We start from the raw sequence: 17,944 nt of genomic DNA on the forward strand, positions 1-17,944 counted from the left end.
ATCTCCACTAGGAAATTAAGAGTTGTTGTTCACAAATAATAAATTACTAGATTCTGACAAAAACTAATGGGATTAGGTAAGTGTGACTCAGTGTAATAAATTCAAGCCTAAGCATCCTTTCAGGACCTGAATCAAACCAGGTACTGCTGTTGGTTAAAGTCAGTCATGGCTTACAACCTGCTAGCTGTCTTGCTGTAGAAACTGTAACGTAAGGCCCTTGAAATAGATGCCGTCATCAGCCCCAGCCCCCAAGCATTCATCTATTTAAACACATGACAGAAGATGGTAGAAGAGAATTCAGCAGCTCTTCGTGTAGTAGGAGTGGTTATTGTATCAGGACATACTTTGTTGTAGGCCAGCAACTTTTGAGTTAAAATACTATAGCTGTTTCTCTTCCTCTCCTTACATCTTTCTTTCACTTTTTTTTTTAGGCAATAAACTCACTTATTTTTCTCACAAACATTTTGTGTAGATCCAAGGAGCAACAGATTCCAACTTCCTCCTGTAGCAGTTAAACCCATATTGTCTCTTCAAGTAGATTTCAGTATTTTACTTCTTTTATTTTTTAAAAGGCAACGGGCAGCCAAGACGTAGATCCATCCAAGACTTGACTGTTACTGGAACAGAACCTGGTCAGGTAAGACTTAATATTTGAATTCTCTGTCTTTGAAGAATAGTAATGGGCAGAAATCAAGAATTAACTATACTATATATATATACTCTGCAAAATTAGTTTTATGAGTTGACCTAAAATTATGATAGAGAAATTCGTTATCACCAGAACTTAAATACTTAAGGGAAAAAATGTATAGATGCCATTATTGATTTAACTTGAAGGAAAATTTGTGAAAATAGGTTGATTAATTCAATAGTGCTCTATGTGTGTTACATGGTTTTTATATATGCTTTAATAAGGAAGTATTCAATTTTGTAATTTAACAATTTGTCATTAACATTGTTCTCTAAAATGAATCATTAGTATTATCTCCTTTTTACTAATGAGGGGAATAAATACCTCCCCAAAAGATGTCAACTCCTCCGGGATCACAGGCACTGACATACTTGGTGGACTCTTAACATCTTTTAATTCGTCATATCCCCTAGATTTATATTTTTGTGTAACATCCTTAGGACAGTATTTACTAAGCAGATGGATAAACTCTAGAAAGTCTTCTATCCCAGTTGTTCAGGTTTTTATTCTTCATCTTTATATTTCTGGATGTTCTTCTAAACGCCCCTTACCTCTTTGTAGATGACCCAGACAGTGCTATAATTTAAGCCATTTCTGACGAGTGCAGAGTTTTAACCAACCAAGTATATAAAAGTAGCAGTCATTGCTTTTTCTGTTACTCAGGTCAATATAGACTTAACATATATAATTTATATCACATTCTTAAAATGAATTGAAAACTAGTTATGAGGTTTTGTTGTTGCTTTCAGTTTTGCTGAAATAAATAAATTTTAAGACTATAGCATGCATCTGAAGTAATAAAAATACCACATATGGTCCATATTCATGAAAAATTATAGGATTATATGTTATAAACAATGGGATTTAATTTCTGGTAAAATGTATTAGTACTTTTCATCTAAAAGGTGTTTTATTATTATTTCATTTTTATAACATACTTGAAATTTTAGAGATTCTTTGTAGTCATTAATAAAAATTTGAAAACCTTTTCTAGCCATCAGGTAACTTAACTAACAAAACCACTTGAGATATTTAAATGATAGCCTTGATCTTCATTTATATCTGGAAATATTTTTATTTCTCGCAATACCCATACACACAATCAAATACATATATACACACATACGTACATATAATATATATACATAATACATATTAATTTATTATATATTTTATGATATTAAGTGACCTTAAATCTTGGTTTTATTTATTTAATAGCAGCTCTTTCAGTATATCTGCTTTCGTGAGATCCCAGAACTTTTGAATGAAGTTTCCCACTTTCTCCCCCCTCAAATACTTAAAGTATTAAGCAGGGCATTTAGTAACAGATAGCTTGACATCTGGTATTTGCTTTGATTCCTTAGAGGCTTGATGAGCTCAGTCTTTTTAATGCTATTTACTATTGCCATTGACATTCCAGTTATGAGAAACTCTAGCCAAGTGTTCTCCCTTTGACTAGGAATGAGCGGCTTGCTCTGAGACAGTTCAGGAGCATCTGCCAGTGCCAGTGCTCTTCTCTGTATTCTATAATAAAGGCATTGCTATATTTCAGCACTGACCTCACCATACCAAGCCTTGCTTATTTCCTCACAAACTCCGTATTACTTGAGACTCTGATCATTACCATTTTCATCTATAAAACACTGGAACTGAGGCAGACTTTGATTGTGGGACAGTCACCTGCATGAATTGTCATGGACTACTCCAAAAGATTCAGAGTGAGGGGGAGTTTGTTATGGTGGTAAAACCTGTTCTAAAACAGGTGCTGTGTAGCCATTGTCTAGCCAGTTTTTAAAATTGATCTGCTCTTTCAGAATTACTTAAGTATTACAAACTTAAAATGCCTAATATCCAGTTTGGGGTGAGAATGACAAATGGTAATCCTCGTATACTATGAAAACATTTTCCCCTGAAAATGTTATGATAAATGACCATTAAATCTTTTTAATTACTACTGAAAATAACATTCATTATTTGAAGAAGAAAAATATGCATAATCTGGATTTTCAAAATTGAAGGTATAGTTCTTTTTAAAATCTGGCTAAGCAGTGATTAAACAGATGCATAGCAGTTTTTTTTGTTTGTTTTGGCCATGGAAATTGATAAATAACATAAAAGTATTTGCCCAGTCAGTACAATCATCAGAGGAAAAGAGAGAGCTTACTAATGAAGTTTACTGTCACATCTCATAGGGGAAAGTGATCTGACGAGAGTTTCTACTATGACTCTTGATTCGAGACTGATCTTAATAAAATCACTTAAACTTTTCATCTGTCAACTAAAATTAAATTGGTTGTTTTTATACTGCCATTTCTATTGAGAGGAGGAATAGTGAACGTAGCAAGCTTCTTAATTAAAAGTGGTTGTGTAAGTATTCATGTAAAAGATTGCATCCACACAACATACAACTCACTTTTAAATTAATTGATTAAGGTTTTTATTAATTCAGGAAGCTCATTAAGCACATGTAATGGATTTGGCCTCCATTTGAGAAGATACTGAGAAAAAAGCTGCCCCTGATATCCAGGAACTGATACTAAAGCCTTGGTGTTGTTAGAAGCTGGACATAAAGAACATCTCAGAACACCAATAGACAAAGTGACTCTGAGACTCTGATAAAATGAGACGAAACAAGACCATTTTATAGTGTTGTCTAAGCACAGACAAAAACAAGGTCACTGTGCCACCCACAAAATACAAACATTGCCTTCTCCAAGCGGATATGAGTGACTGATGCTTCTTTACCCTGACTCTAGACTGCCCTCCCTGTAGAATTGCCACTGCTTGCTGACAGTAGCCAATCTAGAGTGAACGCCTCTTTCCTTGGAGCCTCCTCAAGATCATTCAACAAAAGCCCAGATCCTCTAGTAAGCTCTTTCTAAAACCGTCTTACACCCCAAAGTGCCCCAGGGTGAGCGCTTTGCTTTACTGCAACAAATACTAAACCCAACTCACTCCACTACCGGTGTGTTTGTGGTAGCCTTTGGCCAGGGTGCATTGACAGTACCAAAAAGGCCCAGTCTCCCAGGAGCTTATTTGGGCAGATCAGACTTACGCCCAGATCAACTAGAGAACTTCAACAGTAACAGCTGCCTTTTATTTATTGTGCACCCATTTCGTGCCTTTAATGTCAAGCCTTTAATATATATTATTTAAATCTTAACCCTATAAGTTTGGTACTTTTTATTTGCCCCATTTTGCAGGTGGATAAACTGAGGGTTAGAGGAACTTACCTAAGTCTTTACTTCCCTTACACTGGCCAGTAATTGCTATAACCAAGTTTTGAATCCAGATCTGATTCCAAAAGCACACAATGTACTCTATCACTCTGTCTTGCATATAAAACTGAATGCAGTGCAGGGTAAAGTAATCCTAGACCTCTTCAGTTTCAAGTGTTTTGCCTTCAGGTGGTCTGCATCATCATTAATTATTTAAATATTGTTTATTGATGATCATTTTTTGCTGTATTGTTGAGCAAGGTTAACCCACCTTGATAATAAATTTCTTTTTTTTTTAATTTACTTATTTATTTATTTTTGGCTGCATTGGGTCTTCGTTGCTGCGCGCGGGCTTTCTCAAAGCTGCGATGAGTGGGCACTACTCTTCGTTGTGGTGCGCGGGCTTCTCATTGCTGTGGCTTCTCTTGTTGCAGAGCACCGGCTCTAGGTGCGCGGGCTCAGTAGTTCTGGCTCACAGACTCTAGAGTGCAGGCTCGGTAGTTGTGGCGCACAGGCTTCAGTAGTTGTGGCTCGCAGGCTCTAGAGTGCAGGCTCAGTAGTTGTGGCGCACGGGCTTAGTTGCTCTGCGGCACGTGGGATCTTCCTGGACCAGGGCTCGAATCCATGTCCCCTGCATTGGCAGGTGGATTCTTAACCACCGCGCCACCAGGGAAGTCCGATAATAAATTTCTACAGATGACTGCACAGATTTATTTTTTATAATACATCTGGGTGAACCTTTCTACGTTTCCCTAAAATTATACATTCTCATGTATGCCTGCCTACCCGTTCTGGAATTGTATCCAATATAGATATGTTTTCAAGATTTCTCTTGGAGGGTGCTGCAGTCAGTGAAAATTTCAGCTGCAAGATGATGTGATTATGATTACTTAAAGAACCGGACATACTGATTTCTATATGGACTTTAGAATCTACTTTTACTGGTCAGATATGTGGCTTTGGGCAAGTCCTTAATTTCCCTGAGCTTTAGCAACCTTATCTGCCAGTGGGGACCATAACATCCACCCCCCAGGGTTCTTATAACATGTGAAAGTACCAGACACACAATAGATGCTTAGTACATGCTTATATGCCTGTCCCCCTTAGTGTGCCTCCCAGGGGTCTTACAGCTTGTTCTCACTGTAGTGTATTACTATAGAGAAATAAAACAAAACTAGCACTTGGAAAGAAGTAAAATCCATTAGTGTTCTGTTCTTGTTGTATCACAAGAGAAGCTTCTCTCAGGGATCATGGAAAGTATTTGCTTTAAAGGCCTTATATCACATATCAAAAGCTGTATTATGATACACTGTTGTTATTTATTTAAGGAATACAATTTATCACACTACTTCTTTTGTCCATCCTCATTCTGCACCTCCTTTAGTGTAAATAATTTTCTGTTAAAGCTCTAAATCAGAAGCTTACATAATAGTCTTAAATAATTCCTGGTTCATAGGATACCTTCCTATTGGAGAATTTAAAGACCATATAAGAAAAATAAAATTCTAAAATTTCCCTTGTAATGAACTATGGTGAAGCCAGAATTAGATTGAGCCCGTAATTTTGGATTAGGAAGGATGTTTTTAATATACCCTGTCATGTATAGATTTAATTAATCTGGTTATCATAATGAGGAAGTACCCTGGTAAATCCACATTACCTACTGATACCCATTTCTTTTTAATATTTATGTTGTTCAGATGTACTTCACAGAAATAGCATATAAATCAATATTTAATCTCTGTGTTTTGTGCTTCTATAATTTTAGCAACTAAGATGATTTCTGAGGGTTTTAAATAGCTTTCAAATGTCAGTCTGAATAGTAAGTAACCCTGGCCATAGATTCTTGACTTACGAAAATATTTTCCCAGTCTTTCAGGTGAGACATAAAAAGCAAAGCTTTATTTTTGTTTGTAAATAACTTCCAATTCCTCTTTATAAATATAGAGATAAAGTTTTGGTCAAAGTCCAATTTTGGTTCATGTCTACTGATGGTAATTTGCCCTGCAGTTTAAATTTGGCTTAGTATTCTTTTGCTGCCTTAAATTGCTGTGTGGCATTTCTGTACTCTCATAACCACTTTCATAGCCAGTCCTTGTGGTAAGTCAAGTATTTCTATATCTCTTAAACTTTTCAGTTTCTTTGAGAATAGAAAAAGTAATTGTAAATGTCTGGAAGGAAAGAGCAACCTAAATGAGTTTTAATAGTTTCAGAGCATTTATGGCCATCAGAATTTTACCAGTAACTTTTTTTTAAGTAGCTACTGTAAAAATAAGACTTCTTTCATACTAGGTTGCCAGCAGTTTCATATTTTTTAAAAATTATCAAATATTATCTGTTCTTCTTATTTATGCTTTGTATTTTTCAGGTATTCAAAAAATAAAGTTATGGCTTGTTTTTAAATATTCTTTATTTTTTTTAAATACAAACATGTTAGCATATTATATTATTACTCATTGAGATACTCATTCCTTAAAATATAAAGACTTATTTAGTTAATTTATGGATTTAAATTTAACTCGTAGCCTTTCTTATAGCTTTAAAGAAGGACCAGTTTTGAGACTTGACCTAAAAATATGAGCATTATTTCTTAGTTTTATAGCTTATGGGAAATCTGAAGTAGAACAAATGAGTGTGCACATAAGGTACTAAGAGTTTCTTAGAACGAAAGAAATAAAGTAGCAAAGAATTCTCTTGGGAAAGGTTTAAGTTGAAGGAATATGATAATTCATACTAGGTCCAAGTAGGATAATTTGTTTTAATATCACAAATGTTCAGTGACTTCTTTTTAGTATACAGAATTCATTCTTATATTTTGTAAAGCTAATTCTTACTTGTATGGTATCTTGTTTAATTTCTCATAACTGATATTGATTCTCACATGTCACAAATACTTATATTTAAATATTAACATAAAATTAGGCTGACTGAAACCCTCTTCTACCAGCACTCTGAAGAAAAATTGCTCTGTATTTACAATAGAAATCAACTGTGGTCATGACAGTGTACTCTTATTAAATCAAGAGTTAGCTTTCAGACAAAGAAGGTTAAAGGACTCTGAAATAATGTCATATCTGTATTTGCTTTATGGAGATTAATAGCATTCTAAAAATAAGAGCTATATATTTCATCACCGGTTCTCTGTGGTGTATATTTTTATTCTTATTATATATCAGTGGTAGATAAGCCTAAGCACCAGTCTTACATCTGAGTACCAAAAGCTTGTATTATCTATCATTTTATTTAATGAGTATTATATGGTTATTTACTATATTATATGATTTTTATTCATTATATGGTGTATCCAGCAATCTCCTAAATCCTGCAGTAACTAGTATAAAAGTACTCATAATCTCTGCCCTTAGGAGATTTTAATGCTTTTGAGGAATCACAGACTTTGAGAGTGACATAAAGCATTTCAGGCTCAAGTTGAAGTTTATGTATGAACAGCCTGTAAATACACCCAAAAAGAAAAATACCTTTGTGACAGGGCTTAGTCACTGAAGATGTTTTATAAAAGCACTGTAATTTTGGACTAGGAAAGGAATTGTTAGGTGCTACCAGTCTACTTATATATTCTCATCTTGTATTTATACCAACCTAATTATCTGCCATTTAATGAACATTTTTTATCAGTTTTCAAAAGTGTTTCATGGGTGCTTGAAAAGAATGCATAGTCTCCATTTGTTAAGCATAGGGTTCATAAGTATGTTTAGATCAAGCTTGCTTTTTATGGAGGTCAGGTTTTACTGTGAGCATGTTTTGGGTTTTGGTCCCTTTTATATATCACAGAGGAGTATCAAAATATCAATATAGTTTATATATCACAGAGAAGTATCAAAATATGATGGTAAATATGTCCCTTTCTCCTTTATTGCTTTATCTATTTTGAAGTTATATATAGGCATAGCATTTACATTTTGAATTGTTATATTCTCAGTTGAACCACTTATCATTATATCTCTATCTCCAGTATTTTATTTTCCCTAAAATACTCTCTCTGATATTAACATACCTACATAACTTTATTCGGGGTAGGTTTTGCCTGATTACCTTTTTTCATTCTTTAACTTTCTGTTTTCTCTGTCTGTGAATTAGAAATGTCTCAAACAGCATTTAATACAGCCTACAGCCTGACAATCTGATTTGTTAAATATCTTAACTAGAGAGTTTAATCCGTTTACATTTATTATGGTTACTGACAAATTTGCTTCTTCTTATCTCTTATTTCCGTTTTTTTCTCCTCTCTTGCCTTTTTTTGAATTGAATAAATATATTTCTCATTCCATTATTTTTCTCTCTGGTTTGGGAGTTACATATTACTAGTTTTAGTAATTGCCTTTGAAATTTTAACACTCATGCCCAACCTAAAGTAAATATCTTTATCCTCATCCTGAACAGTACAAGGATTTTTAAATCTATTTTCTTCTTATGTATGCTATTGCTATTCAGATTTTAGTACCATCTTATCTATTTGAATGGTAATTCTATAAATTAGTCATTATTCCATTGTTTAATATTTTCAGTGTATAGATTCATCCTGGTGTTTACTAGTATTCCTGATTGTATCTTGGCCCTTCCATCAGGGAAAAATTTTTTTCTCCCTAACATATGTGCTTTAGAAATTCTTAGCGTTAGAGTCTATGGATGGTAAACTCAGTTTTTGTTCATCTGAGAATGTTATTTTGACCTCATTCTTCACATTTTTGTTGACTTAACAATCCTAGGGTGACAGTTGTTTTCTTCCAGCAGTTTGAAGATATTCTACTTTCTTCTGTCTTCCTTGTTGCTTTTGAGGATCTAACTGGTATTCTTTTGTGGATAATCTTTTCTCTCTGGCTGCTTTTTTACTCTATTCTATTTGTCTTTGTTTTCTAGAATTTGACTATAATATGCCCTGTGTTTTAACTCAGTAATGTAGGTTTTCTCTTTTTTTTTCTGCTTGAGATTTGTTGTGGTCGGGATTTGTTATATCTTCCGTCAAGCTGGGGAAGTTTTTATTGATTCACAGTGGATACGTTTTCTCCCCTCTACCCAGAGCTACTACCCAAGACAGACAAATTTACTTGCTATTGCTTTTGTTTTGTTTTGTTAAAGTTATTTATTTATTTATTTATTTTTGGCTGCATTGGGTCTTCGTTGCTGCACACGGGCTTTCTCTAGTAGCAGCAAGCGGGGGCTACTCCTCGTTGTGGTGCGTGGGCTTCTCATTGCTGTGGCTTCTCTTGTCGTGGAGCACGGGCTCTAGGCACACGGGCTTCAGTAGTTGTGGCACACAGGCTCAGTAGTTGTGGCTCGCGGACTCTAGAGCACAGGCTCAGTAATTGTGGTGCACGGGCTTAGGTGCTCCACGGCATGTGGAGTCTTCCCGGACCAGGGCTCAAACCCGTGTCCCCTGCATTGGCAGGCGGATTCTTAACCACTGCGCCCCCAGGGAAGTCCTGCTATTGCTTTTGTAGGGTAGGTTTTTTTCCCTAGTTTACTGAGAGTGAAGCCTTTCTTGGGTTTTGGCTTTAAGCAGGGGGTTCGCCAGTCCTACTCACATCCAACAAAGACGTAAGACTTTATGCCTGTTTTCTCTGAGTGCAGCAGGCAGTCAGAACAAAAGCTACATGCCATTGGGATTCAATTGAAATTCCCAGGGCTAGCAGCTTAAGCACTTGCTAGACTTTATTTCTGGTCTCAGAGCTTTTCCCTTACTTCCTTGCAAGCTTATCAGTTTTTTAAGAGGTATTTTATGTGAGTGCATATAAATTTTTTTAACATATGTATATTTATCTAATATTCTTAGAGGATTTATTTGTTTTTTGCAAGTGTTTTGGGACCTCTTCTGATAGAAATGGAAGTCTCTCCTGTGTCTTAGAATGGAAATTTTCTCTTGTTATTTTTGTTTTCATATCAAAATCACACTTTGTTCCTCCTGTCACTTCTTGCAGGTGAGCAGTAGGTCATCCAGTCCTAGCGTCAGAATGATCACTACCTCAGGACCAACCTCAGAAAAGCCAGCTCGCAGTCATCCATGGACCCCTGATGATTCCACAGGTGACCAGTTTATTTCCTCATTATAATTATAAAGTTGAATTTATCATGTTTATGTTCATTTAATCATGTCATTACTCTAATGCTTACAAAGGCAGGCATTATACAGTAGTTTAGATTTTCCTGTTAATAAGATCAAATATTTAGCAATAAATTTTAAAATGCCTTTTTGAGTGCTAAGACAGAGACTACCTTGCCCCATGTGTTTTTTTCCCCCAGATACTAAACATGTATTTTGAAGATGGTTTGTTTGGGGACTTTTTTCAAATAGAAAGATATTCTATTCTTGATATTTCAGTCTGATTGTCCTATTACAATCCATCCTTCTCAATGATAGTAGTAAATTCTCATCTTTTGATAACTAAAATCAGAATGGTAAAATAATCATCTTCATCTCAGTCTTGTTTTAAAAATACAAGATATTATGTACCTTGGTAAGAAAAACATTTCTGACCATTGACCTTTTGAATCATTTTTAACTGAGAGGGAGACCTCATTTCAGTTACGTAAATATTCTGTTAAATAGACTTTTAAAAGCCTTGTATGAGTTATTAAAACTCCCCAACATGAAAAACTAACTTGTCAAAATCAAAATATTAGTATTAAAACCTGCCTGTCTGAAGGTAGTAAGGGAATAGTTTCATTATGGGTAAGCAGGAAATTATGTGCCATAATAGAATTAAGTTTTCTTTAGCATTAAGGGGATACCTTGATAAATACACAGCAATATACTTCTGTAAAAATTATCTATATGTTACTATGTCAGAGAAGGAAGATGATCTCTTAGATCTTGGAAAATTAAACAATTTGGGATTTTATATAAGATCAACTATGTTATTAATTGTGGCAATTAAAAAGTCAGCTTTCTGTCTTTACAAACTAAAATTCTGCTTACAAGTGTTTATAGATACTTGTCATGGTTTAGTCAAGTTCATAATTTAATTTAAAAAATTAACTGGGTGGCTTTTCTCCGTGTCATGTAAGATAGAACTATGTTTAGCCTTGGGTGTACTCACTAGTTTTAGTAAGTTTAAATTCATTGGGGGCAAAAACTCCTAAGTTTCACCCTCAGCACAGCACAGCCTAGGATTATCCAGAACATTCACCACTACTCAGCACATGTGCAGAATTTATCATGACGTACTTCTCCTCAGAGGTGGGCAGGGAAATGCTCTCGACAGATTTGATCATTAACATTCAGGTAGTGTCAGCTCTTTTTGGTTCCTACATCCTTCGGTGAGGGCGTGCTCGCCCTGACATTACAGCATTTGGTGGGTCTCCTCACTTCAGCCTGGACTAATCTAGACACGCCAGTCAACGTGTGGCAGATAGTGAATTCATGAGGGAAAAATCAAAATTCTCCTAAGTCCCTCTCACTTAACTGCTGCATTTTGTTTCTTTTCTGGGACCTAAAATACCACAAAATAGCAATAGCTAGACATCATACATAGGTCCAGGTTGCAGTATCAACTGAATTTTGACTTTGCCTTGAAATATACTGCAAATGTGTGGTTATCATTTTTAAATATTTTGAATACAATTTTAGAAGTTGAGAATCTGGTTTAAGTTTATAATTAATGAAGTTCAGCTTTGCACTGTTTCTAAGAAAAATATTGATAATCAAGCTAACAGAATAAATTGTAGGAAAGAGACAGGTAAAACCTTTTTCTTTGAAGGCCCACTGACCCAGAAAAAAATTAGAAGTGCCTACATAAGTTAAAACAATGTAATTAATTAGATTTTTTAATTTAAAAGGGCAGAGGTTTTTGTGCTTTTTCAGAGAAAAAGAGCACAATGATTTAATAATCATAACACATAAGTACTCTTGGGTTTCTACTTAGAATGTATTGGGGATAGAGAAAGACATACATACCCAAAAGCAGCTAGTGAAAGAGATGCCTAGACCCAGTAGAGGGTCCCACAGTGGGTGGGGAACGGTGCACAGGGGGAACATTCACTCAAGAGTTTGTCCTGTTCTTAGTACTTTGCAAAGATAGAAATACAAGACATGCCCCATTGCTTGCATTCTGATTACAGAATACTGACACATTAAAAATAAATTCATCATGCTGTATAACAAACTACTACACCGAATGTTTTAATAGTTATAAATAAGCATAATCCTGGCATAGTCTGTGACTTTTTTGTAAAATAGTGAGATTAGTCACTATTGTTCTTTAGTCATAAAGCAGAAAGGAGAAGACAGCATTCCACATGAAGGGAGCACATAGAGAAATGAGATAGTTATAAGTATTGTGTTTAAGGGGCTAGAAAAGAGATTCCACCTAACTTAACCAAATCAGTGTGAATCTGGACATTTAGGAAAAGAGGTTAGATTTGATGAGCAATTAAAAGACAAACTTTTGTGGCATAGCCTTGCTGTCTTGTAACCAAAAACTGAAAGCTAAATTTCAATTTAAGTGAGAAAATCTCACGTCTTGGTTTCAGAGAACAGATGAAATTCAATAAAGGACCTTAAGTTCCCCACTCTCAAAGGGCTTTAAAATTGTTTGACTAGCACAATCCTTGGACTTTTTTTTTCACCCCCAGAATACTGTGAAACACTGATATATTTAATTCTGAAATACATATCGGATATAAGGGACTGATTTAATAGGATATATCAAGTATCAAAGATTTAAGAAAGAGCAATAGGAGTGGAAATATTGAGTTGAAAACACTCTTTCAAGACACTTAATTTTTCCAGTAAGGTCAGAGGGAAGTCACTTTTAATCAGTTTAATTTTGTGGAAAGCAGTGTTTGGTGGGAGCATTATTTGAAACTATTGTAAGGGGGTGGGGAGAGGTTTCGTCAGAGAAACAAATGTATTTCTTATTTAGCCATTTCAGAAAAACCTTTATGTTAATATATAATTTTAGGGTAAAGGCTCTCTTAGGCAATCCTCTGTTATTCCTTCTTTATTGCACTCCAGTATTTAACATTACTTTTTTAATCTGAAATGTAAACTTGAGTGTTTAAAATTGCCCTCCTTTCCCAATTCTTCGTTTAGTATCAATAACAATAATTTTAAAACAATAATAATAACCACCACCAGCACCACGTGTTGAGTGCTCACCATAGGCTAGCTAGCACTGCATGGTATTCTTACATGCATTATCTCATTTGGTCTGATTTAGCTTCGCTTTTGGAGTTATTTGCAAGCACATTCTTCATGGCCTTTTAAAAAAAAACTGAAGCTAGAATATCAGTCAGCAGTAAATTAGGAGGTTACTGAACCGTCAAACTGTCTTGGTTTCCTATTGCATTTGAGGCAGAGCCTTGCGGTCGTCCTCACCTTGCCTGCCTTCATCCGCACCACTCTTTCAAGGAGTCGCTTATCAGAAAAAGGGCTGAACAGCTCACTTGTTTAGCTCACTTGTTCTCTATTATAAACGATGGGAAAGCAGCTACTTCTGAAATAGAAAAGTCCGTATTACTTCACAGTGATTCTTCCTGCTTCTGGAACTGTTGTATACAAATGTTAATATTGGGAAGCAACCATCCCATGCTTCTCTTGCAAGTTGTTATGGCAGTTTTACCTCTTTTGAAATACAAACAAAACCTATCTGTTCAAATAGTTTGATGAAATTGGCTGGTTGTTTGAATTAACCCTTAACTGTTTAACTGTTTTTGGCATGATACTGAGTCACAGTTTCCATACTGTCAATGTGTGTAATATACTCCCGTCAATAACATCTCTCATTTTATGCAGTGATTCTCATTGGGAGGAGTGGGATGGACAGCTCATGTTAGAATCTATACTAATTGAAGGTGATCCACTGGAAGAGAAAGTGCCTCTTGCTTTCCCCCTTTCCCTGTGAAGGAACACTGATGTTGCCGGAGTTGACACAGCCTTAGAGTAAACTTAGCGTGATCAAGGAAAGAAAGAATGTGGGATTTGATTAGGTAGAGTCAGTTACGACTGAATTTAAAATATAAAGGTCCCATATCACTGTTTTTAATTAAACAAGGGCTTACATGCTTTAATATACTGTGTTCTATTCAACTTATAGCCAACTTAAATTGTAGGTGTGAGAGTATGGTTGTATTCCAATGATCTGTAATTGGATGTCCTCTGTTTACTTTTAGAATTCAAAAATTACCAGTGGCAATAACTTTTATTTTACTCTAAGAAAAACAATACCATTATCTCATGCATACTTTCTTGCTTTTTGTTTCTAATTATTTGTGACAGAAAATAAATAAAATACATGCTTTAATTTCAGATACCAATGGATCAGATAATTCCATCCCAATGGCTTATCTTACACTGGATCACCAACTACAGGTAAAGGAGTACTTTCTCAGCAAAGTTTGCTTTTTCCTTTTAGAGAAGTTTATCTTTAAAGCTGATGGTTGTGTTCCTATCTGTTATTGTATATTCATTTATTTATGCTTTTAGTTGACCTCCTTAAACTTTTAAAAATCAAGCCGAAATAACTGATTCTCAGTTAAGTCAATCAAAATTAAAATTGCCAAAATCATATGTTCCTGTTCTAACAATCATCTTAAATTACTCATATCTTTGTTCAAGACTGCCAAAAATAGCATTTTGCTCTTTATTTTTAGTGCATTAAAATGTAAAAGCCATATAAGCTCATTTCTGCTTAATAGATTTTGTGGTACTTTGGCATGTTCATGGTGACTGAAAATACAAGTAATGTACTTCAGTGTCTCCTCATGAGTGTGAGAGCTATAAACATCTTTCACTATAATAAAGTCTGGCAACCTGAAATGTAAAACCAGAGGCCAAGAGTACTCTAGTCATGGTTCTCTGTAACAACGAGAAAGTGTTAAAGCAGCAAGTGTAAATTTAAGATCTGAGTTAACGCTGACAAAAGGGCACTGAGATTTTCTAGGCCTGGTTTAACACTTATTTTTAAAAGATCATTGCTTTAGTGCTATAAAAATATATCACAGTCTCTGTCTTAACTCTCAGTTAGATACTGAGTTTGATTTAATTATGTTTTAACATTCCTGATTTATTTTCAGCCTCTAGCACCATGCCCAAACTCCAAAGAATCTATGGCAGTGTTTGAACAGCATTGTAAAATGGCACAAGAATATATGAAAGTCCAAACAGAAATTGCATTGTTATTACAGAGAAAGTAAGTTATCTTTTATGAATAAAAATAAATCATTAGTATTTTGAGTTTAAAATGTGTTAAGGTGCAATATTGTTTAAAGACATGAAAACTTAATAATTTTTAGAATTAATCACTAAGCATATTTTAACGTGGAGATTTTCTCTACGTTTATGTTTAAGTTTTAAGCACCCTTTGGCCAATTTTCCCTGCAAAACTCATCTCTTTTGACTATTTCTTATATTAGGAAAAATATAACTAAGGGAAATAAACTAGTGTTCATAACCATGTGTTTTATGTTCTCAGAATTTTAAAGTTAAAAGCTGTTTAGATTTATTGTTACAAAGATTTATTGTTTCTTTGGACAAAGGTAAAATAATTTGATTTACTAATGTTCAGTTGTGCTTTATCTTAGAAACATATATGTAGATATATTCTTGCCAGGTGTATGTTTAGGAGAGTAGAATTACTTATTAGAGGGCTTTATTTCATATCTGTGAGTGTTTTTCTAGGGAGTTTTGTACTTACACACATTTTTCTGGGAGATACAGAGACTGCTTTACTCCCCTTTTAAAGAAATACAGTCCCATTTCCATACTTCTCTATTTGAGATTCTTTAAAAAACAGTATTTCAGTTTTCTTAAACATGACCTTCATGAAATAACCTATGAAGCTGATTTATGGTGGTAGGTAGTTTTTTTACAGTTCACTAATACAATGATGTAGATGAATTCAACTTAATATTTTAAAGGCTAAATAGGAGATTAAATATTAGAGTCTGCAAACTGTAGGCCTAATTATGGAACTCTGTGGCACTTTATGATAAGAAAAAAAACTGTATTTCTTATGTCTGAATATGTATTTCTTATACTTAACCTATACTTTTTCATACTTTAATCATTTGAAAGAGGAGTTCTATGCTAGAAGAAAACAAATGGTGAATTGTGGGCACTGTAAAAAATATGATAGTTTTAGTTGATTTTTAAATACTTTAAATGAGAAATGTTACTAGTAACTTTTAGTTTGAGGACTTTTCATTAGTTATTCAGTTATTTCCAGCAGCCTCACTTTAGGAGCTAATACATAATATCCCCCAAATAAAAGGCACTTAAAGAAGTTTATCAGGCTGGGGGGCTTCCCTGGTGGCGCAGTGGTTAAGAATCTGCCTGCCAATGCAGGGGACACGGGTTCGAGCCCTGGTCCGGGAAGATCCCACATGCCACGGAACAACTAAGCCCGTGCGCCATAACTACTGAGCCTGCGCTCTAGAGCCCGCGAGCCACAACTACTGAGCCCGCAAGCCACAACTACTGAAGCCCATGCGCCTAGAGCCCGTGCTCCGCAACAAGAGAAGCCACGACAATGAGAAGCCTGCGCACCCCAACGAAGAGCAGCCCCCACTAGCCACAACTAGAGAAAGCCCATGCGCATCAACAAAGACCCAACGCAGCCATAAATAAATAAATAAATAAATAAATTTTTTAAAAAACAAAAAAAATTTATCAGCCTATAAAAGACTGGTTTTTCCTGAAAACGTTTGCAAGAGTAAGTGGTTCAAAAGTGGTATTTTGTATTCTTCTCATTATTTTAAAATAGGAAAGAGATTTAGGTTGGATAGCACCTATTTTAATTAGCTTGCAGATGTTTTGTTAGCTACCACTTTGCACTGTAGTTAAATAGAATTGTGGTTTCAGAATATGAATACGAATACGTGAGTATAAAAGTAGAATGTGAATGATTAAAACTTCAAGTGTTATTTTCAAGTATAGCTAGATAAAGCCCTTCCCAGCCATTTTTTCTTCCTTCCTACACAAAAGGGATACCAAATGAAATTTTCTGCCACTTTTATTATACCATTTTATCTGTTTTCACTACTTATCTAAGTACAGTTGCTTATTAAAAGGATTATGATATTTGTATGGTTATGCCAGAAGAACGGATGATAGTTTCCATTCCAGCCCATAATTATATTTGAGTAGTGTACCTAAGATGCATAATGATAGACCCAGAATAAAAGTTCTAATTAATTGAGCTCCCATCATCAGCTATTAAGGTATGAATATTTCCATCCTGTGTAATATGTGGTATTTGTTTTTAGGCAAGAACTAGTTGCAGAACTGGACCAGGATGAAAAGGACCAGCAAAATACATCTCGTCTGGTACAGGAACATAAAAAGCTTTTAGATGAAAACAAAAGCCTTTCTACTTACTATCAGCAGTGCAAAAAACAACTAGAGGTCATCAGGAGTCAGCAGCAAAAACGACAAGGCACTTCATGATTCTCTGGGACCGTTAAATTTTAAAATATGCAAAGAAAGACTTTTTTTTTAAAGGAAAGAAAAACCCGTATAATGACAATTCATGAGTGTTAGCTTTTTGGCGTGTTCTGAATGCCAGCTGCCTATATTTGCTGCATTTGTTTCATCGTTTATTTTCCTTTTCTCATGGTGGACATGCAATTCAACTGTCTCCTTATATAACATGGGGGCATCTGTACTTGAATAAGCAGCAGTTCTCAACTTCAAAACAGATGCAGTAAACCGTGGCTGTATATGCATGCTCGTTGTGTGAAGGCTAGCCTAACAAAAGGGGTATCAAAAACTAGCTGCTATGAGCAATCATCGTCTTTTTTTCGAGGTGGAACCTCAAGAATGATTTTGTTCTTGTATCTCATCTCAAAAAAACCAATAATTTTTTTTTTCCAAAAGATGGTATATACCAAGATAAAGACAGGGTATTATAAATCTAGAATAATTGGTGGTACATTATAGAAATACAGAACCTTTAGGGATAGTTGTGAGTGAGGGCTTTGATGCCAGCATCCTTGGATCAGTACTGAACTTTATCCATGAAATATTTAAAGGTAAGTGGCGGCTGCTGTATTTAATAAAAGCATATTTCATTAGACTAAA

General features: G+C 34.9%; 1 protein-coding gene across 4 annotated transcripts in view; it reads left to right on the forward strand.

Annotated features, from left to right (window-relative positions):
* MAP3K7 (mitogen-activated protein kinase kinase kinase 7) overlaps nt 1-17,944 on the forward strand; it is a 66,715-nt gene extending 48,771 nt beyond the window's left edge. For 2 of the 4 annotated variants that reach the window (XM_061207689.1, XM_061207690.1), the window contains 5 exons: nt 573-637; nt 9,846-9,951; nt 14,175-14,236; nt 14,941-15,056; nt 17,131-17,944. In XM_061207689.1, coding sequence (XP_061063672.1) covers nt 573-637; nt 9,846-9,951; nt 14,175-14,236; nt 14,941-15,056; nt 17,131-17,311 — 530 coding nt within the window. In that variant the 3' untranslated portion in view covers nt 17,312-17,944. The remainder of the gene's footprint in view (nt 1-572; nt 638-9,845; nt 9,952-14,174; nt 14,237-14,940; nt 15,057-17,130) is intronic. The other 2 variants (XM_061207691.1, XM_061207692.1) reach the window with 1 other exon arrangement.

This window comes from Eubalaena glacialis, chromosome 12 (genome assembly GCF_028564815.1).
Source record: "Eubalaena glacialis isolate mEubGla1 chromosome 12, mEubGla1.1.hap2.+ XY, whole genome shotgun sequence".
Taxonomy (NCBI): domain Eukaryota; kingdom Metazoa; phylum Chordata; class Mammalia; order Artiodactyla; family Balaenidae; genus Eubalaena; species Eubalaena glacialis.